The 22,840-nt window shown below is 50.7% G+C and overlaps 1 protein-coding gene across 2 annotated transcripts in view; it reads right to left on the bottom strand.

Moving 5' to 3' along the window:
* Positions 1-973: 973 nt before the first annotated feature.
* The window catches only part of ANKRD13B (ankyrin repeat domain 13B), a 33,349-nt gene continuing 11,482 nt past the window's right edge, over positions 974-22,840 (bottom strand). Inside the window, exons 2-15 of one of the 2 annotated variants that reach the window (XM_028708221.2) lie at positions 21,507-21,642; positions 16,968-17,092; positions 16,395-16,440; positions 15,721-15,864; positions 14,744-14,933; positions 12,553-12,619; positions 12,287-12,368; positions 11,749-11,813; positions 11,048-11,178; positions 10,747-10,904; positions 7,834-7,992; positions 6,458-6,621; positions 4,984-5,060; positions 974-3,384 (exon numbers count right to left, since the gene is read on the bottom strand). In XM_028708221.2, coding sequence (XP_028564054.2) covers positions 3,162-3,384; positions 4,984-5,060; positions 6,458-6,621; positions 7,834-7,992; positions 10,747-10,904; positions 11,048-11,178; positions 11,749-11,813; positions 12,287-12,368; positions 12,553-12,619; positions 14,744-14,933; positions 15,721-15,864; positions 16,395-16,440; positions 16,968-17,092; positions 21,507-21,642 — 1,767 coding nt within the window. In that variant the 3' untranslated portion in view covers positions 974-3,161. Of the gene's footprint in view, positions 3,385-4,983; positions 5,061-6,457; positions 6,622-7,833; positions 7,993-10,746; positions 10,905-11,047; positions 11,179-11,748; positions 11,814-12,286; positions 12,369-12,552; positions 12,620-14,743; positions 14,934-15,720; positions 15,865-16,394; positions 16,441-16,967; positions 17,093-21,506; positions 21,646-22,840 lie in introns of both variants that reach the window. The other variant, XM_077919789.1, reaches the window with a different exon arrangement.

Consider the following 22,840-nt stretch of genomic DNA (forward strand, 5'->3'; position numbering starts at 1 on the left):
TTCAGGGCCGTCACATGGAGGATGGAGCAAGCTTGTTTTCTGCCGCTCCGGAAGGGAGGACCCGAACCCATGGCTTCAAGTTAAAAGAAAGGAGATTCTGAGTCAACCTCAGGAAGAACTTTCTGGCGGCGAGAGCTGCTTGGCGGTACAACAGGCTCCCGGCAGGTTTGTAAGCGGAGCTTGGGTGGCCGCCTGGCGTGTATGATCACGCTGAGATTCCTGCATCGCAGGGGGTTGGGCTAGATGACCCTCGGGGGCCCCTTTCAACTCTACGGTTCTTCGCTGCTAGGGGGCACCAAGCTGCACATGTCTCTGCCTTCAAAACCAACCTGCCCATTTACACTGACTCAGGTGTAGGCAGCAACCGGAGCCCTGGAGATGTCAAGGAAAGCTTGCCCCACTTCCTGGGCTTGGGGGGCACTGCTTCCTCCCCCCCCCCATGCCCGGCACTTAGGCAGAGCTAGCAAAGGGTTCCCCTTGCCCTCCCTTTGGAGTTTGGAAGCCATGTTCAGGCAAAAACAGCATTGCAGTGTCAATACCAAACAGGGAGGGTCTGGAATCCAGCAGGAGACCTGGGTTTTTGAAAAGCGGGGTTCGTAAGTGCACTTGGTGCTGGGCGGCAGGGAAGGGCAGAGGCTACTAGCTGAATTGCGGTCTCCAAATTAAAACAATCTAGAATTTATCTCCAGGATCCACCTCCAGGTTAAATTATCCCAGCGCTGTGGACTTTCAAAAAGCAGGGCTGAAAGTGGAGTCCCCCTCACTCTGCCTCTCTATTGGACCCCTGGAATCCCCAGGCCCCACCTCCTCCTTAGCCCCACCCCTGCCTAGAGGCCCCACCTCCTCCTTGGCCACACCCTCTCCCTAGAGGCTCCACCTCCTCCTTGGCCACACCCTCTCCCTACAGGCCCCACCTCCTCCCTGGCCACACCCTCTACAGGCCACACCCCTCACTGCCTGCTTTATACTCTGCTTGAAGATTCTGCCTGGAAATGCGTCCTGGAGCTCTGGTCCTGCCTCTCAGATGGAGGATAGAGCAGAGTGAACACAGGTAAAATTTGCATCCTTTGCTCCGCCTGCTTTCCCCTAGCCCCGCCCACCACCGTCCTTCCTTGCCAATCATCTCCTGCTTCTCTCCATAGCTGGGCACTCATTTTCCTGCTCTGATTCAAGCGCAAGTTATAAAAAAAAGCTTGTGAAGGGAAGACCCACTGAAGGGAGGGGGGAGGCTGTGTGCTATCAAGGTGTGCAACGTTTCAAACTTAAACCAACACCTTGCTGCAATTCCGGCATTTATAAGAGGTTGGAGTAGATGATCCAGGGATCCCTTCCAACCATGCAATGCTAAAGTCCCTTTATAATATCTGTCCATTCTGCCATTTTATTCTCTCCCCCCCCCCCCGCTTGTGACATTGATGGTTTCTCCCAGGCAAGGGGAAGAAATCAATACATTTTGGATGCAGCTGGAACCATGGAGTTGTACTCAAAGCTGCTCCTCCTCAGAGTAGACCCATTGGAGCAAATAGATATGACTGACTTGGGTCCATTAATTTCAATGGTCTACTCTTTAAGCAGTCCCACGACTCCACCTTGTCACTCTGCTTTCCTGCCCATCAGCCACATATATCTCTGGTGCCAATGAGGGCTAGAACCTTGCTGCTTTTAAATGAAAGCTGTTAGCCTGAACTAAAAATGACATTAAATTCTCTCTCGGTTAGTTAGTTAGTTTGTAAATAATGAGCAGCCCCACAGACTGCTTTGAAGACTGGGGCTGGAGAGATTAAGCAGCACTTGAGAACGTGTTTAAACCTGTCTAACGCTAATTTTCCATAATCTGGATTCTTAAACTGTGACTCCTGCATTACAAGGGGTTGGACTAAATGACCCCTTGGGGTCCCTTCCAACTCTACAATTCTATGGCTCCAATTAATTTTAATTTTCTATTTTTAAATTTCTCCCTCCAGAGCTAACAACTTAGGTCTTCCTCCCTCCCAGAGCTAATAGCAGTTGGTGAGGGTGGTTTTTTTTGGGGGGGGGGTATTATTGTTATTGCTTTCTATCGATTTATTGGTTTATTTATAGTCCGTATAAGATTCTCTGTTTTTTAATGTTTGATGTTTTGTTGTGTTTTTCTATATGTTGTCAGCCGCCCAGAGCAGCTGGGGAAACCCAGCCAGATGGGTGGGATATAAATTGGGGGAAAAAAATTATTTCAAATTATTATTACAGTCGTACCTTGGTTTTCGAACAGCTTAGTTCTCAAACGTTTTGGCCCCCAAAAGCCGCAAACCCGGAAGTGAGTGTTCTGGTTTGCGAACGTTCTTTGGAACCCGAACGTCTGACGTGGCTTCCGAATTGGCAGAAGCCATATCCTGGTTTTCGAACGTTTTTGGAAGTTGAACGCACTCCCGGAACGGACGCCATTTGAGAACAGAGGTACGACTGTATTAAGAACGTGAGAAGAGCCTGTTCCACTAATTTGTCCAGTTCTCTTTCAAAGCCATCTAGGCTGGCGAGTTAAGTTAGATCGGCGAACGTAGAACGTTAAACAGCTCCTATTTCCACCCACAAATTCCCCCAACTTCCAAGGCCAGTGGGTGCTGCATAGCCCTCCCCCCCCAACCCCCCAAAATATCGACTCTGGTCCAATATTGATTCCCGCTCCCTTTGCTATACTCTGCTGGTGCCCAGAATTGCAGAAATACACACAGCCGCCCCCCTGCCCCCTGCCCCAGCCCCAATGGGAGGGTGGGATGCTTTTAATGGGCAATGCATAACCGTGAGGACGGATCCTCCGCCGTGCAAAAACCTCCAGTTTGTTGAGACTTACCTGCCCAGCCCCCCCATAGAGGAGTGGGGAGGGCTGTTAAATGGCTCAGTGTTGGGGAGGTGGGGCGCATTTGGCGCCTCCCCAGTCGGGTCAGTATTTCTACGCCCCTCCCCCGTCCCCCAAATTCTTCCATTCCTGGCCCCCCCACCCCAAATCCTTGCTGATAAGTCACTTGGCATGGCTGAGAATTGAAAAGGGGGGGTCCTCAGAGTCTGCGGAGCTCTGGCGCCACCTGGAGGCAGGCCAGGGGATTGTGCATGGCTGCTGCTGGCTCCCCACCATCGCGCAGCGCCCCCCCTCCCCGGATCATTGGGTGTGGGGGGTTGTTCTGCTACTGTTCGGTGAGTGAGAGGCGCAGGATCCGCTCGAACTCCTCCTCTTCCTGCCGCGAGCGCCGCTCGGCTTCCTCTTGCTCCTTTGCGGACAGCTCCATGGCCAGGCGGAGTTGCTCTGCGTAACTGGGCAGTGGGTGGCTGGGCCCCCTGCCCGCCGTGGGCGCTGTGGGGGGCTGCTGTGGGGTTGTGGGGCGGGGCGGGGGCGTGTGCTGGGGCGTCCTGGAGGAGCAAAGGAAAGAGAGGTAACTGGCTGCTTAAGTCTGCAATTCAGTTAAATGATATCGGCCAAGGGGAGAGTTACCGTATTTTTTGCTCTATAAGACTCACTTTTTCCCTCCTAAAAAGTAAGGGGAAATGTGTGTGCGTCTTATGGAGCGAATGCTGCTTTCACTGCGCAGCGATCCCTCTTGCTGTTCTGGCTTCTGAGATTCAGAATATTTTTTTTCTTGTTTTCCTCCTCCAAAAACTAGGTGCGTCTTGTGGTCTGGTGCGTCTTATAGAGCGAAAAATACGGTGATTCTGCTGCCTGAATGGAATTACAGTGGTACCTTGATTCCCGAACTCCATCCATACTGGAAGTCCGTTTGACTTCCAAAACGTTTGCAAACCAAGGCGTGGCTTCTGATTGGCTGATTGGCCCCGAAAACAATGCCGTCAGCCAAAACGGACGTTCGGCTTCCAAAAAATGTCTGCAAACCAGAACACTGACTTGCAGGTTTGCGATGTTCGGGAGCCGATTTGTTCAGGAGCCAAGCCGTTTGGGAACCAAGGTACCATTGTATAACATACACAGATTTTGGCTGATTTCACTTTGTGAGGATGCGGGAAGAGTCCTGTTGGAACAGGCCAAAGAGGGCCCCTCGAGTCCAGCATCCTGTTCTCACAGAATCATGAGGGCTAGGAACTTGTCTCTTGAAAACAAAAACGAGCTTCTCCAAAAGCTGAATTCCATAGCTAGCGTTAAAGAGCAGAGCCTGCTGGATCAGGCCAAGCCAAAATATTCCCGCATTGCAAAGACTAGATTACCCTCGTGGTCCCATCCGATTCTACAAATTCTATGATTCTGTTGTTCTGAAAAGGCCTCTCACATCCTGTTCTCCCAACAAGCTCTTCTGATGTGAGAATGGACAGTTTTACTGCATTTACTACACTGAATGCTGGATCCCACCCACCCACCCACCCACCAGTCATGGACAAGAACATCTACCACCAAGACAACGCTGAAAAATACAACCCATCACCTTGTTCCCTCTTTCAACATGTTACAATACAAAACCAGTAACCACTTTAAAAGGATAATGCTTCTCCCCTATACAATTTTGCCAGTTGCATCTTCTGATGTTCTTAACGCTTATACCATAATAAAAGATGTTCTTCTTTTACGAATGAAGTGGACTCTGGCCCACAAAAGCTTGGGGCCCTAATAAAACGTGTCAAGCCTTTAAAGTAAAACAAGGCTCTTTGTGGGTGTTGACAAACAACTGGGAGTCAACAACCGGGAGACAAACGACAGTGGGAACACCCAAAAGGTGCCTTACTATGGTCCAATTAGGTCTCTGAATCAAAAACAAATCTTTGGCTAACTAGGAATGGACTTTTGCATCAGCTCAATGTTGAAAACAAATCCCTGAGCTCAGAGGCACTCTGTTCTTAAAAGTTTCCCCCAATGTATCTTTTGCAATTGGTTCTGGCTGGAGGGTTTGGGGGGTTCAATTAAAGAAACCCAAAGCAGATCTGACCAGCGTGAAGTTTGCCCGCCCCTGGTGTGGAGACCCCAGAAATGGAGAAGGGATGTTGTCAGAAGCATCCTGCGCTCACCTGTCGACTTTGCGCCCGTCTTGGGACATGGGGTGGGTGCCTGGCTTGCTGTTCGTCAGGGCCTCCCAAATGGTAACCTGCAGGGGACGAGAGGGGATGAGGTGGGGGGGGGCAGAAGACGTTTGCTCCTCGATGCACCTGAGAGCTCGGACCCTCACTTTTCTGCCCGCTTTTGTACTGTAGTTTAGCGTTCTGCATACAAGCGGAAGAAACAGGAAGATTCTCCTTCCCTTTCCAGCTGACCACAGTTTAGTGTTACGTCCCAATCCGAACAAAGCATGGTTAGTTGTGGTGGTCATGTGGGATTGCTATGAGGAATTATGAAAAATGAAGCAAGCCATTGTGTCAGCGGTGAAAGCATCGCTTTGACTGGGTTTGAGTCATTGACATGATTTCTGATCCAATCCCACAAGCCTCTGCATCTCTGCCCCATTTTCTCTAGGCCTGACAGTCACGTACAGACCAGTTGCTTCACCAGGTATCCTGGGTACATAAAAATAAGGAAATAGCTTTGATGTAGCTTTTGTTAATCTTTAGGTAGATTTTAGGGCCAGGAAACAGAGTTCACATGGAGGTGGTAAAATGCCTGTTTTTCCTTTTATGACCTCTGGGGTTTCCTAAATGCATTCATCCTTAGTTCCTGTTTATTTAGCCTGAACATGTATGCATGCTCAAATAGGAAACAGTTCTTTGTAGTTAAGAGGCTTCCTCTGATCTGACTTTGTCCCCACGTGGGGATTTCTTGAAATGCTCAGAGGAAATCTGATTGGTTCTTACAAACGCCGTGTTAAAGTTCTTTTGTGAATAAAACGACCTGGGCCAGGGAGTGGGCATGCGCACTTTCTCCGAAAGGTCTTGCTGGTCAAGCCTCGTGTCTATTCTATTAATCAGGGTCCAGTCCTTCCTTTGCCTTCAGAACGCAACAGCTTGTCTTAAGCATACTTTGTTCAACTGTGGTTTGCCGAAACCACGGTTTCTGAAGCTGGCTCATTCCTTTTAAACTGTAAGATCAACCACAGTTTAGGGTTCAGGCATGAAGGGACGTTGCAGACAGAAACAGACGCACCGGAAGAAAAGAGGGAAGAGAGTGAGAGCCCAGAACCACTGCATGTCACAACAAACCATAGTTGCTTGTTGCAACCAAACATGGGACTGTCTGGCCTGTGTAATGATGTCTCTTGCTTGCGTGGAAGGAGCAATGCACATGCGGATGAGAGCCATGTCTGGTGTGCAGCCACTGACAGGTTCTCACTAGGTTCTCCAGCCTTGATTTAGCAGATTACTCTCGCTCTCCCCTGAATGGCAACACCTCCCCTACACAAAGCTCTCCCCACCAGCCAGGCTCCTGGAGGTCTTTTGAGACACCAGAAGGGGGGGGGGGGTCTCCCAGTGACTCTTCTGCATGCAGAATAACAGATCCCCCAAGCCCTATAGCTCCAGTCTCGGGGAACAGGGGAGGGATGGAGAGGCCCACCTGGTCATACTCGCTCCCAGCTTCTAGCAAACTCTGCTGGATGGCGAATTGGAGGAGGTCGTCATCGTCTTCTCCCCGCAGGGGCTCCGGGTGGGTCCCAATGACGCTGTAGCCTTGCGGGGCCTCAAACAGAGACGGGTCCATCTCATAGCACCGGCAGGAGCCTGGGGGGGGGGTGGAGAGGATCAAAGCCACAGCACAGCCCCCCTGCCAAAGAGTTCTCGCTTCATCAAGCCTTGCTCTGCTTACTCCCCACCCCTGGAAAATGTACCTGCGCCCTTCCCCTTGCTCTGCCGAACGGGGCCTAGGACTTCTGCCCTGAGTTTCCTCTGGTTCCCTCCGCTATGGGTCTCCTCTGTATTTTGGAAGGTGGTTTTTCTGTTTGCTGGAATTAGGTTTTGCAGGAGAGCTTCCTAGACCAAGGAGCAGATTCCTGCCTGTATTTGGAGACGGTCAGACGCCATCTTGAATCAAGATGGCGGGCTGCATCTTTCGAAACTGCAGTGGAGAACAGCCTTTGCCAAAGATGTCATAGGCTTTGAAGACACTCAAACTCAGGATGCAAGGGAGAAACGTGCTAAGAGGAAGGCACGCTTGGCAAATCCACACCGCGATCAACTCCCGCCCGGAAACCAATGTCCCCACTGCAGAAGGACGTGTGGATCCAGAATTGGCCTCCACAGTCACTTATGGACTCATTGTTAAAACCTTGTTTATGGAAGACAATCTTACTCGGCTACGAGTGATTGCTGCTGAAGGCTGAAGAAGAAGGAGAAGAAGGTGGTTTTAACCACTTGTTTCCAAACTGCACTGATTGTTATAATTTTGTTTCTGAAACTTCCGAAGCAATTTTGGGCACATGGCCCCTAAGTGGTGTTATGATTTCTTCTGAGTGCATTGGACATTTTGTATCTTGCTCCATGCCCCCTCCATTCCCTTTAAAAGCCCCCCCCTTTTACATCCATTTCCCTCGTGCCTCATAGAGCTGAGGGGATCCCCCTCCAAAGGCTCGCAGCTGTTTCTTCAAACAGCACATAGCTAATCTATGGAACTCACTGCCACAGGAGGCAGTGACAACCACCAACCAAGACGGGTTTATAAGAGGACTGGACAAATTTGTGGAGTAGTGAAGGGCTGCCGATGGCCGCCAGCCACAATGGCTCTGCTCTGCATACACAGACAGAGGCAGTTAAGTTTCTAAATCCCAGTTGCTGGAAACCGCAGGAGGGGAGAGGGGTCTTGTGTTCAAGTCCTCCTTGTGGGTTTCACTTTGGGGCATCTGCTTGGCGACTGTGAGAAGAGGAGGCTGAACCAGATGGGACATGGGCCTGATCCAGCAAGTTCCCCTTATGTTCTTCCTCTGCCCCCCAACGTACCAAGAGAGCTGGAGCTGCTTATGCTGGAGCGATCACTGCCTGGCGATGGGGCGTCACTGCCAGGGCTGCCGGCCCCTCGGATCGAGACCACAGCTTCATCACAGCCGTTGAGGTTTCCAAAGGTGATGCGGGCATTGAGGATGTGGAAAATGGGGATTTCTAGCCGGGTGGGGAGAGAACGAGAGAGATTAGGTGTTTTATGGAACGTTAGTCCTACTCAGAGTAGAGCCACCGATTTGTATAGGCATGATGATGATAATAATAATAATAAATTGTATTTATACCCCGCCCTCCCTGGGCTCAGGGCGGGTAACACCAACAAAATCACAGTAAAAACATAATAGGAGAAAAAGAGAGGGGAGGAGAAAAGAAAAGAAAAACACAATTTAAAATACAGGTTAAAATGCAATTTAAAATGCAGCCTCATTTTAAGGTAGCTGATAAATCAAGACCATAAGGGTAGGGAAACATAAGGGTCAGTCCGAGTCCAAACCAAAGGCCAGGCGGACCAGCTCTGTCTTGCAGGCCCTGCGGAAAGATGTCAAGTCCCCCAGGGCCCTGGTCTCTTGTGACAGAGCGTTCCACCACGTTGGGGCCAGTGCTGAAAAGGCCCTGGCCCTAGTTGAGAGCACTCTCACCTCCTTGAGGCTTGGGACCTCCAAAGTGATTTGTGGACCTTAAGGTCCTATCTGGGTTGGCATCCATCTGTCTCTGAAGACAATGGAGTGCGCCTCCAGTGGGGCAGATGACAGGTTTGTGAATAGGAATTGGGGGGGGGGGGCATGTTGCAGGTGGGAAAGAATAAGAAAAGCCCTGCATGTTGGGTGTGGCATCTCCAATCCCTCTATTAATGAGAAAACGCCTGGAAGAAGCGGACCATTTGGATCCCTTCCAGTCGGGATTCAGGCCTCATCATGGGACTGAAACTGCCTTGGTCGCACTGGTTGATGATCTCCGGCGGGCTAGGGACAAAGGTGAGAGCTGTTTCCTAGTTCTGCTGGATCTCTCAGCGGCGTTTGATACCATCGACCATAACATTCTTCTGAACCGTCTTGAGGGGCTGGGAGCTGGAGGCACTGTCATACAGTGGTTCCGCTCCTTCCTCCTGGGCCGTGTTCAGAAAGTGGTGGTGGGGGATGAGTGTTCAGACCCCTGGGCCCTCACTTGTGGGGTGCCTCAGGGCTCTGTCCTCTCCCCCATGCTTTTCAACATTTACATGCAGCCACTGGGAGAGATCATCAGGAGGTTTGGGCTGGGTGTTCATCAGTATGCAGATGATACCCAGCTCTACCTCTCTTTTAAATCAGAACCAGTGAAGGCGGTGAAGGTCCTGTGTGAGTGCCTGGAGGCGGTTGGAGGATGGATGGCGGCTAACAGATTGAGGTTGAATCGCGACAAGACAGAAGTACTGTTTTGGGGGGACAGGAGGCGGGCAGGTGTGGAGGATTCCCTGGTCCTGAATGGGGTAACTGTGCCCCTGAAGGACCAGGTGCGCAGCCTGGGAGTCATTTTGGACTCACAGCTGTCCATGGAGGCACAGGTCAAATCTGTATCCAGGGCAGCTGTTTACCAGCTCCATCTGGTACGTAGGCTGAGACCCTATCTGCCTGCGGACTGTCTCGCCAGAGTGGTACATGCTCTGGTTATCTCCCGCTTGGACTACTGCAATGCGCTCTACGTGGGGCTACCTTTGAAGGTGACCCGGAAACTACAACTAATCCAGAATGCGGCAGCTAGACTGGTGACTGGGTGCGGCCGCCGAGACCATATAACACCGGTCTTGAAAGACCTACATTGGCTCCCAGTACGTTTCCGAGCACATTTCAAAGTGTTGGTGCTGACCTTTAAAGCCCTAAACGGCCTTGGTCCAGTATATCTGAAGGAGGGTCTCCACCCCCATCGTTCTGCCCGGACACTGAGGTCCAGCTCCGAGGGCCTTCTGGCGGTTCCCTCACTACGAGAGGTCAAGTTACGGGGAACCAGGCAGAGGGCCTTCTCGGTAGTGGCGCCCGTCCTGTGGAACGCCCTCCCATCAGATGTCAAAGCGATAAACAACTACCTGACATTCAGAAGACATCTGAAGGCAGCCCTGTTCAGGGAAGTTTTTAATATGTGACATTTTAGTGTATTTTTTATCTTTGTTGGAAGCCGCCCAGAGTGGCTGGGGAAACCCAGCCAGATGGGCGGGGTACAAATAATAAATTATTATTATTATTATTATAAAACCTCTGTGTAAATGCAGCTCAAAAAGCAGCCGAGGACGGAGGGGATGACCTCTCTGCATTTCAGGCCACGAATGTGAGCACACCCAGTGTTGTCTACAGCCCTGCCTGCCCAGAATTGGCCATGATTCCTGCACTGCTGGGGGTTGGATTAGATGACCCTGGGACCCCCTTCCAACTCCATGATTTCTGGGCTCTCTTGCCCGGAGTGAAAGGAGCATTTTGTAAAGTCGTGGAGCTGCAAGGACCCTCGAGGGTCACGTAGACCAACCCGCTGCAATGCACAAGCATTAAGGACAAGGCATAGCTGTCAAGCGTCCCTTATTTGGCGGGACAGTCCCTTATCCCAGCGCCATGTCCCGCTGCTGTCCCTTATTGATGATTTCCCTTAAATAAGCTACTGAAGGTAATGGGGCCCTTTCTATGTCCAGCTGTCCTTTGTCAACAACAAATTGTTGCTGTTTTTGTGTGTTGAATATATGCTGTATGGTAATTTATGGACCTAATAGGTATCCATTTGCAAGCAACAAAAATATGTATTTTATCAAAGAAATTGTCGATCCCTTATTTTGGCTGCTGATCCCTTATTTTCGAGGCTGCTGGTCCCTTACTTTCAAATCTGCAAGTTGACAGCTATGGGACAAGGACCAGCCCAGCTCTGCCCGGGTTGGGGGGGTGGGGGTCTCCTCACCGATTTTCACAGGGAAGCCCGGGGGCAGGCGCAGAGTGATGAAGTCCCGCAGCTTGGCAAAGAGGGCGTTGCTGACGGCCATCAGGTCAATGATGGGGGCCACCTGCTCAGCCAGCGAGAGAGGGTGGTCTTCGCAGAGCCACAACTTCGCCTTGAACCTGACGGAGGGAGACAGAGGAGCCCAGGAGGGGGGCAGGAAGAGAGACGGTGAGCCCTGGCCTGTCCTTCACCCCCCCCACCCCACCCAAAGGAGGATCTCCCTCCCTCCCTCCCTCCCTGCCACCCAGCCAGCCAGCCTCACTTCTGCGTCTTGGTGGTGAGTTCAATGGGGCGCCCCATATCCCGGCTGCCCAGCTCGAAAGTGGGATTGAAGTATTCCTCCGGCGTGATGGCTGTGGGGTTGGCGTGGCTCAACGTTTGCGTGATGAGAGCCTGCAGGGAGAGAGAATGGAATTGGAATTGAAATACTTTATTGTCACAACTTGTATACCGTGAGATTACACAAGCACCCCACACTCAGCTCTCTTAGTCATTTTTTTAATGCTTTTTATTAAGTTTTCTTTAACACAAACAAAACAAAATAAATACACTAATGTTCTACGGTCGTATGTACACTTATTTTCTCAACGCTCTATCAAGCACGGACTTCCCTCCCTCACTTCAAAGGTTTTCATATTAATCTTTCCTTTTTTACATAATCTTAACATCATCCTATTCATGTCATGGGACACGGGTGGTGCTGTGGGTTAAACCACAGAGCCTAGGACTTGCCGATCAGAAGGTCGGCGGTTCGAATCCCCGCAACAGGGTGAGCTCCCGTTCCTTGGTCCCTGCTCCTGCCAACCTAGCAGTTCGAAAGCACATCAAAGTGCAAGTAGATAAAGAGGTACTGCTTCGGTGGGAAGGTAAATGGTGTTTCCGTGCACTGCTCTGGTTCGCCAGAAGCGGCTTAGTCATGCTGGCCACATGACCCGGAAGCTGCTGCCCCCACTTATTACTCACCCCATTGTTGGGGCCCACATGTTGTTCGGCAATGCCCAGGAAGGACTGGAGAGGGGTTTTCCCGCCTGCAAAAGACAGACACACCAGTAGAGATTTTTTCCCAGGCTGGGAACCTGTGGCTTTCTCAATGCTCTCGGTCGTCAGCCCTCATCCCATCTCTGAGACTCTGGGAACGGGCCGCAGCTCAGCTGTAGAGCATCTACACATAGGAAGCTGCCTTGGGCTGAGTTGGTCTCATCAAGCCCAGTGTTGCCTGCACTGACTGGCAGCAGCGGCTCGCCAGGTTTCCCAGCGAGGGGTTTTGTCCTACCTGAAGATGCCTTTGGAGACTCAACCTGGGACTTGCCACTGAGCTACAGCCCTTGACTTTTAACTGGACTGGCAATCGGTTTAAACACGGGTGGTCCATCCACCGCAAATCCACTGGATCACTCTCAGTTTAGGCTCTAGACAGAGGCAGTGCGGCTCTTGGGTGTCAGGATTCTCCCCGCCTTGTACACCCTGGAAGACCCCCGCAAGGAGAGGTCGAAAGGCTTACCTTTGGTTTTTCCTTTGTGCTGCTCCGAGAGATGCTCAGTCCGTGTCCGAGTGATGAGCTCTACATTGGAAGCCCCGTAAACCTGAAGAGGGAGGCAGGGAAAATGCCAGAGGTTGCTCCCCAACATTCCCTGCAGCAGCTTCAAGCTCCTCGTCTTCAACGATAAAGCTCTCTGCTTCCATCGCCCTGACTGTACGGTCCTTTGCTTACTCTCTCTACTCAAAGACCCTTCTCCTGAGAAGATACTCGCCCAGACCGGTCCTCACCTTGGCCTCGTACCCGTTCACCACCTCGGTCTTCTCACTCCTCCAGCCCAAAATACCCGTCTTGTTCCTGGAAGGGAGAGGTGAAACAACAGCAGAGGTGGAGCTTAGCTCTCTCTCTCCAGGCCACGGAATAAATCGCCACTCAACTCCGGTTCAAAGAGGAAGATGGGGAGAGGCCAGGGGGAGCCCAGTCTTGGGTGCGATTTGGATGCCAACAGCAGCTGCTCCTCTTCCAGGAGAAAAAAGAAAGTCACGGACCCGAGAAATTACACAAAACAAATGAAATACCGTGAAAATCCCTGAAATGAGAAGTTTCAAAAAGCTTAATTTAGAAAAACCTAGAATTGTACAAAACGAGGTTTGTAGCCGGCATCCCGTTAAGGCTTTGTACAATTCTAGGTTTTTCTAAATTTTCCCTTAAACTTTTTGATTTTTATTATTTAGTTTATTTCTATGAGATATTTCTAGTCGATTACTTCTCGTTTCAGGGATTTTCGCAGTATTTCATTTGTTTTGTGTAGTAGCTCCTCTTCCAGGGGTAGAAGAACAGGCCTCCACCGTGGAAGCAATCAGCTGGAGGAGACGTTGGTTGGAGACGCCTACAAGAGGGGTTCTCACAACTCAACCCAACCCAGCATTTTCAAAACGAGGGCCGCATGTTCTCCTGGGCAGCCTCTCAGGGGCCAGATCCCAGAGGCAAAAGAGGCGGAGCAATGCTTGAAAGTTCTCCCTTTGTCTAGTAATAATAATAATAATAGTAATTTATTATTTGTACCCCGCCCATCCGGCTGGGTCTCCCCAGCCACTCGGGGCGGTTTCCAACAAAGATTAAAAATACATTAAAATGTCACACATTAAAAGCTTCCCTGAACAGGGCTGCCTTCAGATGCCTTCTAAATGTCAAGTACAGTGGTGCCCCGCAAGACGAATGCCTCGCAAGACGAAAAACTCGCTAGACGAAAGGGTTTTCCGTTTTTTGAGTTGTTCCGCAAGACGAATTTCCCTATGGGCTTGCTTCGCAAGACGAAACGTCTTGCGAGTTCTTGCGAGTTTGTTTCCTTTTTCTTAAAGCCGCTAAGCCGTTAGTAGCCGCTAAGCCGCTAAGCCGCTAATAGCCGTGCTTCGCAAGACGAAAAAACCACAAGACGAAGAGACTCGCGGAACGGATTAATTTCATCTTGCGAGGCACCACTGTAGTTGTTTATCTCTATGGCATTTGGTGGGAGGGTGTTCCACAGGGCGGGCGCCACCACTGAGAAGGCCCTCTGCCTGGTTCCCTGTAACTTGTCTTCTCTCAGGGAGGGAACCGCCAGAAGGCCCCTGGCACTGGACCTCAGTGTCCAGGCAGAACGATAGGGGTGGAGAACATCGTAGAGTAGTAGGAGAGTAGTAGGAGAGCTTCTACTCTCTCTGCCATGGACTGGCTGGATGCAGAGGAGTGGGGGGAGGCAGCAGTTGGGGAACCCCCAAGGGGTGAAGGCTCAGGGCCAGGGGAGTGGTCGTGGGACAACAATGACTGGTCAGAGGCAGAAGAGGGAGAAGACTGGGAGGAGGAAGCGTCGGAAGCTAAAGAGGTAAGGACTTAGTGAGGAGGAAGAGGCCGGGGCCAAGAGAAATCCAGAATCAGAGGCGTAAGTGGAGGCTGTAGAAGAGTGGGGTCAAGAGGAAGAGATGAGGCAGCCTGCTGAAGAAGCCAGGGACCAGCTCGCCTCCCCCTGACCGCCCAGAACCAGTAGAGGTATGAAGAGGGCGTAGCAAAGACAGACAAGATGAAGGAGCATCAGACTGCTTGGAAAAGACCTGGGGGAAGAGGAGATTTAGGGAGCTGTGGGAAGGTGGGGCCTCGCAACTGCCTCCTTGGGGCAAGTTCTGCTGGGAAGAGTTGCTGTGACCACTAGGCCTGCGCTGTTTTGTTTCTTTCACTAAAGAGTCAACTTCACCGACACCTTGTGAGTTGTGGCGGACCTGCTCCCAGCACCCGCCCCCCTCTCCTCCTTCCAGCCCAGCAAAGAGGAACGATCAGGCAAAAACACTCAAGGAGAGGGTGAAGGAGGGGTGACGAGGGGCCAGGAAAGGGGTGTGGCTCAGGAGAGGGCATGGTCTGGGGAAGAGGGCATGGCTTGGGCTACATTTGGCCCGCAGGGCAGAGGTTTCCCTCCCCGCTGCTCCAGAGGATGCAATCCTGGCTCACCTCTCAAAGGCAATGTTGCGTGTGTCCAACTGTGTGGCGACCACGGGGGCCAGGAGGCGGCCCATCACCTGCTCCTCCGTGGGCTGCACCATGGCCAGGAGTCCCTCCCGGTCGTGGGCGGCCAGCGCCAGCGTTTCGGTGTAGACCACTTGCCGGTCGTGGTCAATCTCCATCACGACGGCGCTGCTGTCTGCGGGGCAGAGGAAGAGAGAGAAATGACCGGTGCCCTCCTGAGAGGGATGTATCCTGACAATGTGGCTTGGCCAAAGGGGGGGAAAAACCAGTGGAGTGTGCGGTCCCTTAGGGAAAATACGGCACTGCCCCACCATCTTCTGTCTGATCTCAGCCACCCTACACCCAGCTGCCTTCTTGCTGCCTGCCGGTCTCTGGGGCTGCCAGCTTCCTTCAGTCCCAGTGAGAACTCAGCAGGAAGACGGGGACAAAACAGGAGTAAGTTGGCTCTGGCGCCACCTGCTGTCAGGCTCCCTTCCTTCTGCCCCATCCGTGCCCAAAGGGCAACAGCCACCATGGGGCGCAACCTAACCCCCAAATTATTTATTTCTTTGATAATGTGTATACCCCTCAGTATCAAACAACAAAAAACCCCACACAAATTGTAGCAATTGCAGCAGCAACGCTGCCAGATGCAACAATACAACTTCAGGAACAAGCTTTTCTTCACCCTTCAGCCTAGCCTACCTCACAGGGTTGTTGTGGAGGTGACAGGCAGGTGTCTGCTGCCTCAAGGCCCTTAGAGCAGGTTAGAAATACAGAGCAACTATACAATCAATACATACTTTATATAACTCATCATGATATAATTGTGCCCCATTTCACAACCATGCACTCCCGTCGTCCCCCAAAAGCACCGACTTTCCGCATCGGGAAAGTGTGGCCCCTGAATCTCCCTCCTTCCTCAAGTTCCCTTCCCTACGGGGTCCCGGGACGCGAAGCGGCTCAGCTGAGCTCCCAACAACCTTGTCCTCGGAAGATGAAACTGCGGCTGCCGCGCTGCCACGACATGTGGTCAAAGCCCAGGAGCGTGGTGTCCACTCGGAGGTTCTGCCCACACTTCCAGACCTTGTACGTGTCGCTGGGGCAGATTTTGGAGACCAGGGGGACTGCCGAGGAGAGGGGAAGAGAGGCAGCATTAGGTGTCGGTGCTTCTACATCATCTCCCAATTTACCCTGCCTGGTTTTAACTTTTCTGTTTGGTTTTGGCTGCATGGCTTTATGTATTTTTGCTGATTTTTAATGGAACAGTGGTCTATATAAATAAAGATCTTGCCTGCTGGGGCAAAGCGTGTCCCCATCCATGGCTCAGAGCTCCCCCTAACAGCCCAGCTTGGAAACCCCAAAGTGGGGGGGAAAGGACTCTGTGCATGCTCAGAGGTGCTCTTGAATTATCCCAAGGATGCACAGAAGGCGCTGAGGGTGGAAGATAAACCCCGGTTTACGATGATGTCCTGATATCACTTTTAACAGGGGAAAAGGCAGGATGGGTGGTGGGGGCATGTTGCTTTCAATGATGGGAGGGGGAGCCCACAACCTCATCCCCAAATGAACCCAAAGTAGTCATTATTAATGTTGTTACATTTATTCTTATTAATCCTACAGTTGCTTTCTATTATTATTCTGCATGCAAACATACCCCAGCTCGTAAATTCCCATTTCATCTCCACGTAGAAATCTTGCGCCTGGTGTAAGGAGAGAAGAGGTCAAAGGTCAAGGGCTACAGAGGTCAAAGGGACGCCGGATGCCTGGGTTCACTCTTGGCTCAGCTGTAGCCCAATCTTCTAGGTATGAGGCTTGAAAAACTCTCAACTCTCTCTCTCTCTCTGTGATTCATTCATTTAAATGTACAGTATAACCAGGGTTCCCAACTTTTTTACCAACCCTGACTCCTCTGCTTTTAACAACAGCTCAAGCCCCCAGGAATTAACAGACAGGAACATTCACACCTGTGTTGGACTCCAGCTCCCATCACTCTGGACCACTCTGGCTGGCACTGATGGGAGTTGTAGTCCAACAGAGGAAGAGAGGAGAAACAGAGGCAGTGGAGGGGATGCATTTACTTCCGACAAAAGGCTATAGGTCCCTGCCCTGAGGGGGTTACAATCGAGAAAACCACCGGCAGCAGAGACAACCAGGAGAGTACTTTTCTTCTCCCTTAGGGATGACGATGGCGACGAGTTCAAGGAAGCCCCGCCCCCCCCCCGCCTACCTTGCGCAGCCTCTCAAGCAGGAGGGGGATGCCGGCCAGGCGCTTGATGGCCCGCTGGTAGTCGCGGTAACGCAGCACCAGCTGGACCAGCTCCAGATCCCGGGTGCTCACCGCCTCCTGCAAGACTGTGGAGGAAGAGCAAAGGAGAGTCAGGGGCTCGGGGGGGGGGGGGGGATTGGCATAAAGTTCTTCCCATGGTTTAGTTGGAATCTCATTTCTTGCAACTTGAAACCATGGGTTCGGGTCCTTTCCTCCAGAAAACAAGCTTTTCTCCTCTTCTATTTGAAGATGGCCATCCTATCTCCTTTCAGTTTCTTCTTTTCCAGGCTAAATAGACCCAGCTCCTTCAACCGTTCTTCAGAACCAAAAATTCTTGCAATGAACTCTACGTGGGGCTACCTTTGAATGTGACCCAGAAACTGCAATTAATCCAGAATGCGGCAGCTAGACTGGTGACTGGGAGTGGCCGCTGGGACCACATAACACCGGTCCTGAGAGATCTGCATTGGCTCCCAGTACATTTCCGAGCACAATTCAAAGTGTTGGTGCTGACCTTGAAAGCCCTAAACGGCCTCGGTCCAGTATACCTGAAGGAGCGTCTCCACCCCCATTGTTCAGCCCGGACACTGAGATCCAGCGCCGAGGGCCTTCTGGCGGTTCCCTCCCTGCGAGAAGTGAGGTTACAGTGAACCAAACAGAGGGCCTTCTAGGTAGTGGCGCCCATCCTGTGGAACACGCTCCCATCAGATGTGAAAGAAATAAGCAGCTATCTTCTTTTTAAAAGACATCTGAAGGCAGCCCTGTTTAGGGAAGTTTTTAATATTTAATGCTGTATTGTTTTTAACACTTTATTGGAAGCTGCCCAGAGTGGCTGGGGAAACTCAGCCAGATGGGCGGGGGATATAAACTATTATTATAAATTATTGTTATAAGGCTTGCTTTCCAGACCCTTGATCACCTGGTCTGCCCTCCTCTGCCCACCTTCCACCTTGTCGATATCCTTCTTAAACTGAGGTGCCCAGAACTGGACACAGATGGGGTCTGACCAATATATATAAAGAAGTTATCCCTGCAAACTGAAGATAACACTTCACACATCTTACGAGGCGCCTGACAGCTGACATCATAATAAATCCGTTCGTCTTTGCAGGGGGGCTGAGGTCCGGGATCCAATTGGCCCTCCCCCCCCCCCCGTCTGTCTGGACCTTGCAAACTTTCTCTTGCAAACTTGCAAATTTTTCCCTTGCAAACTCCACCCTCCTTGATTGCTTTTTGCCTGCCTGGAACAGGTCCTTGAATGATGGACCATTCCTCCATTCCCTTCCCGGATGAAGAGGTGAGGGTGGGTCTATGCAGAAAATTCCAGCTTTCCCTGTACAGTAAAGGTAGCATTTACCTTTTTTGCCCCGCCCACTTTTGCCCCAGGCCCCGCCCACTGGTGTGTGAATTCCTGATGAAAGGAATTTCCTTGCTGTCCTTAAATTTATTCACCTCCCCGCCCCCGGGCAGGAAAAGAGCCACCCTGGAATCAGAGTGTCAGACTCAGACCTGGGTTCAAATCCCCCCACTCAGCCATGAAACTCACTGCCTGTGACCTTGGGGGCTCTTCATTGCCCCTCAGCCTGGCCTACCTCACAGGGTTGTTGTGAGGATTAAATGAGGAGGGAGAGACTGGGGCGCGTCACCTTGAATTCCATGGAGGCTATTGTGATGATTATGATATTAAAAAGAGTTAAGATAAGGTGCAGCAATGGAGAGAAGAGGAAAATGGGCTGGGAAATCAAAAAATAGAAAAGAAATATCTTTTTAAAATGCATTGCAATTTTATGTGTCTTTTTCGGAAATTTAATAAAAATATTATTATTTTTTAAAAGAATTCCTTCAATGCCAAACCTAGACAGCATCTTAAAAAGCAGAGACATCACCTTGCCAACAAAGTTCCGTATAGTTAAAGCTCTGGTTTCCCCAGTAGTGATGTATGGAAGTGAGAGCTGGACCATAAAGAAGGCTGATCGCCAAAGAATGGATGCTTTTGAATTCTGGTGCTGGAGGAGACTCTGGAGAGTCCCATGGGCTGCAAGAAGATCAAACCTCTCCATTCTGAAGGAAATCAGCCCTGAGTGCTCACTGGAAGGACAGATCCTGAAGCTGAGGCTCCAATACTTTGGCCACCTCATGAGAAGAGAAGAATCCCTGGAAAAGACCCTGATGTTGGGAAAGATGGAGGGCACAAGGAGAAGGGGACGACAGAGGACGAGATGGTGGGACAGTGTTCTCGAAGCCACCAGCATGAGTTTGACCAAACTGCGGGAGGCAGTGGAAGACAGGAGTGCCCGGCGTGCTCTGGTCCAGGGGGTCACAAAGAGGCGGACACGACTAAATGGCTAAACAACAACAACAAAAATCCTTGAAGGAAACAGTAAATAAATAAAGTAGACCACAAAGCAAAAAATTGAAAAGTTAAACTGGTCAGAAGTGAAACCAAGAAACCCGTTATTTCAAACAGAGAAACTGAGAATTAAAAACCGGTTGCACATCAGCTGTGATGGAACTGGGCCGTCCAACAAGAGCAAAAGCTGGTTTGAAGAAATCTGGCTCTGCCTGCTTGTTTCAAGGCTTGTCGTTTCACAGAGTAGCGCAACGCCATCCAAGTGCGTTAATTTCATAATTGGCTCGGCATCCGGGAAGCCGAGCTGGAAGTGATTATAGGAGGCAAAATCTCTGGAAGGACATGCCCCATTTACGCCGAGGACACCTTGGCGGTTTTGATGTTTCATATGGCAAATTCCCTAAATAATTTTTCAAAGCAGTTAAGGAACACTCCCTCCCACATCAAGAAAACCACAGAATCGCGAGAGGTTGAAAGAAAACAAAGCCACGTAATAAATTTGTAAAAGCGACAAATCAAATATTTATTGCCGTAGGGCGGTAAAGAGATCAAAGCTTTCACCCGTCTAAAAGGCAAAGGCATTTTAATTAGGGCAGTAAATGGGCGCTGGTAGAGGAAGGCAGTGGCGCCGTCTCAGGCAAATTTACTCAGAAGTAAGCCCTGCTGCGTTCTATGGGACTTACTCCCAGCTAACTGCCTACGTCAGGGGTGGGGAACCATTTGCTCAAGGGCCTCATTCGCTTCTGGACAGCTTTTGGGGGGCCACACGACCACAGTGGGCGGGGCCAGAGGATCCAAGAGTGGGAGGGGCAACACATGCAAATTTTACCTTTATATAGGAGCCTGGCTTCTACACCTGCACACTCCTCTCTGGCCTCCATCCAGGCAAGGCAAGAGGCACGGACAGAGTTCAGGGAGACATTTTCAGGTGGGCAAAAGCACTCATGGAAGGTGTAAAGTAGAGCCAGTGAGAGGCGTGGTCTGGGGAGAGTCCCAAGGGCCAGACAGAGAGTCTCTGAGGGCCACATTTACACACACGCACACATCAAGCCCTCTGGTGCGTGGGATTTCAGTCTAATTCTCTAGTCCAAAGCATACTTACCATGGAGGCAGGGTGACCTAGTGGTTGGAATGTAGGGCTAGGACCTGGGAGAGACCAGGGTTCAAATCCCGCACTCAGCCACGAAGCTCACTGCCTCTCAGCCTCTAACCTACTTCGCAGGGATGTTGTGGGGGAAGAACCACGTAAACCACCTTGAGTTTCTTAAGAGAAGGTGGGAAACGTCAGCTGGTACAAAATTCAAAGGCCAGATTGCTCATGAAAACAAGATGGTTTGAGAACATAGCGCCAATCCTGGACTGGCTGCTGATTAGGCCCAGTTCAAAGTGCCGGTGCTGACCTATAAAGCCTTACATGGCTCAGGATCTCAAGACATCCAGGACCACCTCTCCCCTTACAAACAGACTGGGCGCTTGGTATCTGAGGCCCTTCTCTATGTCCCCCATCCCGGAGAGGCTCAAAGGGTGGGAACAGGAGACCTGGCCTTTTCTGTGGTGGCTCCCCAATTGCGGGATGCTCTCTCCAGAGAGGCTTGCCTGGCGCCATCATTACATATCTCTTGTCCCAGGCCTATGGCCATTAAATAATCTTATGGGCTGTAGGAGGGACGGCTAGGATGATTAGTTTATTATTATGCTCTGTGTTATGTTTTTATTATTGTTTTTATTATTGTGCTGCGTAAGTTATGTTCTTAACGTTGTACATCGCCCTGGGATAATCAGATACAGGGTGATATATTGAAATGATAATAAGGATGATGATGCAATAAATAGATAAATAGCAAGATATCGAGGAGGCTCCTTTGGACACTGTGGGGCTTACTTCTGAGTAAGCATATGCACAACTGTGGCTTGTGCACTGATCCAGCCAAACTAGAGCACTATATCAATGGGAAAGACTGAAGCACGAGCATTGCAATCAAGGGAGTGGTACTTCATTTTGGCCGGATCGGGCCCAACCCTTTCCTGGCCCCTTCCTTGGCCTGCTGCTGCCAGCCAGTGCAGATCAGGCCGGCCCAAACAAACTGGCAGCCTGCCCCTGATCCCCACAACACTGATTTCAACTCCCAGGCGGAAGAGGTGAGACTCACCTGTCCAGCCGCTGCGGTTCTCCTTGCCCACGTCCGCCCCATGGCGCAGGAGGACTCGGGCGCACTCTAGGTGCCCCAGGGTGGTGGCTAGGTGCAAGGGGGTGCGCCCTCGGGGGTCCAGCTGTTCGATATCCACCTGCTGGGAGAAAGGAAGGATAAGGTCAGCATCCTTGGGGCAGAGAGGACCCTTCGCTTTTTCTCGGTTCGTCTCTTCCTCGGTGCCCTGTGGAATCGACAGCTTGCAAAAAATAACACCTTTCTGGACAGACACACTGAATATTACACAAGCATGTTGTCAGCTACTCCCGCACAATTTGGAGGAACTAGGCAAGAATGTCCACTTTCACGCTTGCTTTTCAATATTTGCGTGGAAACCTTGGTTTGCGCTATGAGACAACAGAGGGAGATCGACAGATCAGTGCATAATTCAGTTGGATATAAACTGCTTTTATTTACAGATGATATTCTTCTGTTTATTCCTCATATTACTATTCCCACGTTGATGCAAATGACAGATGCCTTTACTAAAATATCAGGATAATCTATTACGTAACTGGTCCAGGGTGGAAGGAGAGATAATTGATGCCAATCTGGTGAGAATTTGTTCACCCATCCATTTAAAGAGTATCAGTTCTGCATTTGTTCAGAATCCATTTAGGTATGTCTATACCAAAAGGTCATCACCTTGCTGACAAAGATCCGTATAGTTAAAGCTATGGTTTTCCTAGTAGTGATGTATGGAAGTGAGAGCTGGACCATCAAGAAGGCTGATCGCCGAAGAATGGATGCTTTTGAATTCTGGTGCTGGAGGAGACTCTTGAGAGTCCCACGGACTGCAAGAAGATCAAACCTCTCCATTCTGAAGGAAATCAGCCCTGAGTGCTCACTGGAAATTTCTATGGGGTTCCTCAACTCCGATAATATATTTACAGAAAATGCAATTACAACTTAATGATGGAGGGTTTGCTATTCCGAATATGGAGCCATATCATCATGCTTGTTGTTGTTTAGTCATTTAGTCGTGTCCGGCTCTTCGTGACCCCATGGACCAGAGCACGCCAGGCACCTCTGTCCTCCACTGCCTCCCGCAGTTTGGTCAGACTCATGCTGGTAACCTCGAAAACACTATCCAACCATCTCGTCCTCTGCCGTCCCCTTCTCCTTGTGCCCTCCATCTTTCCCAGCATCAGTGTCTTCTCCAGGGAGTCTTCTCTTCTCATGAGGTGGCCAAAGTATTGGAGCCTCAGCTTCACGATCTGTCCTTCCAGTGAGCACTCAGGGCTGATTTCCTCCAGAATGGATGCGTTTGATCTTCTTGCAGTCCATGGGACTCT

This window comes from Podarcis muralis, chromosome 15, assembly GCF_964188315.1.
Source record: "Podarcis muralis chromosome 15, rPodMur119.hap1.1, whole genome shotgun sequence".
Lineage (NCBI taxonomy): Eukaryota > Metazoa > Chordata > Lepidosauria > Squamata > Lacertidae > Podarcis > Podarcis muralis.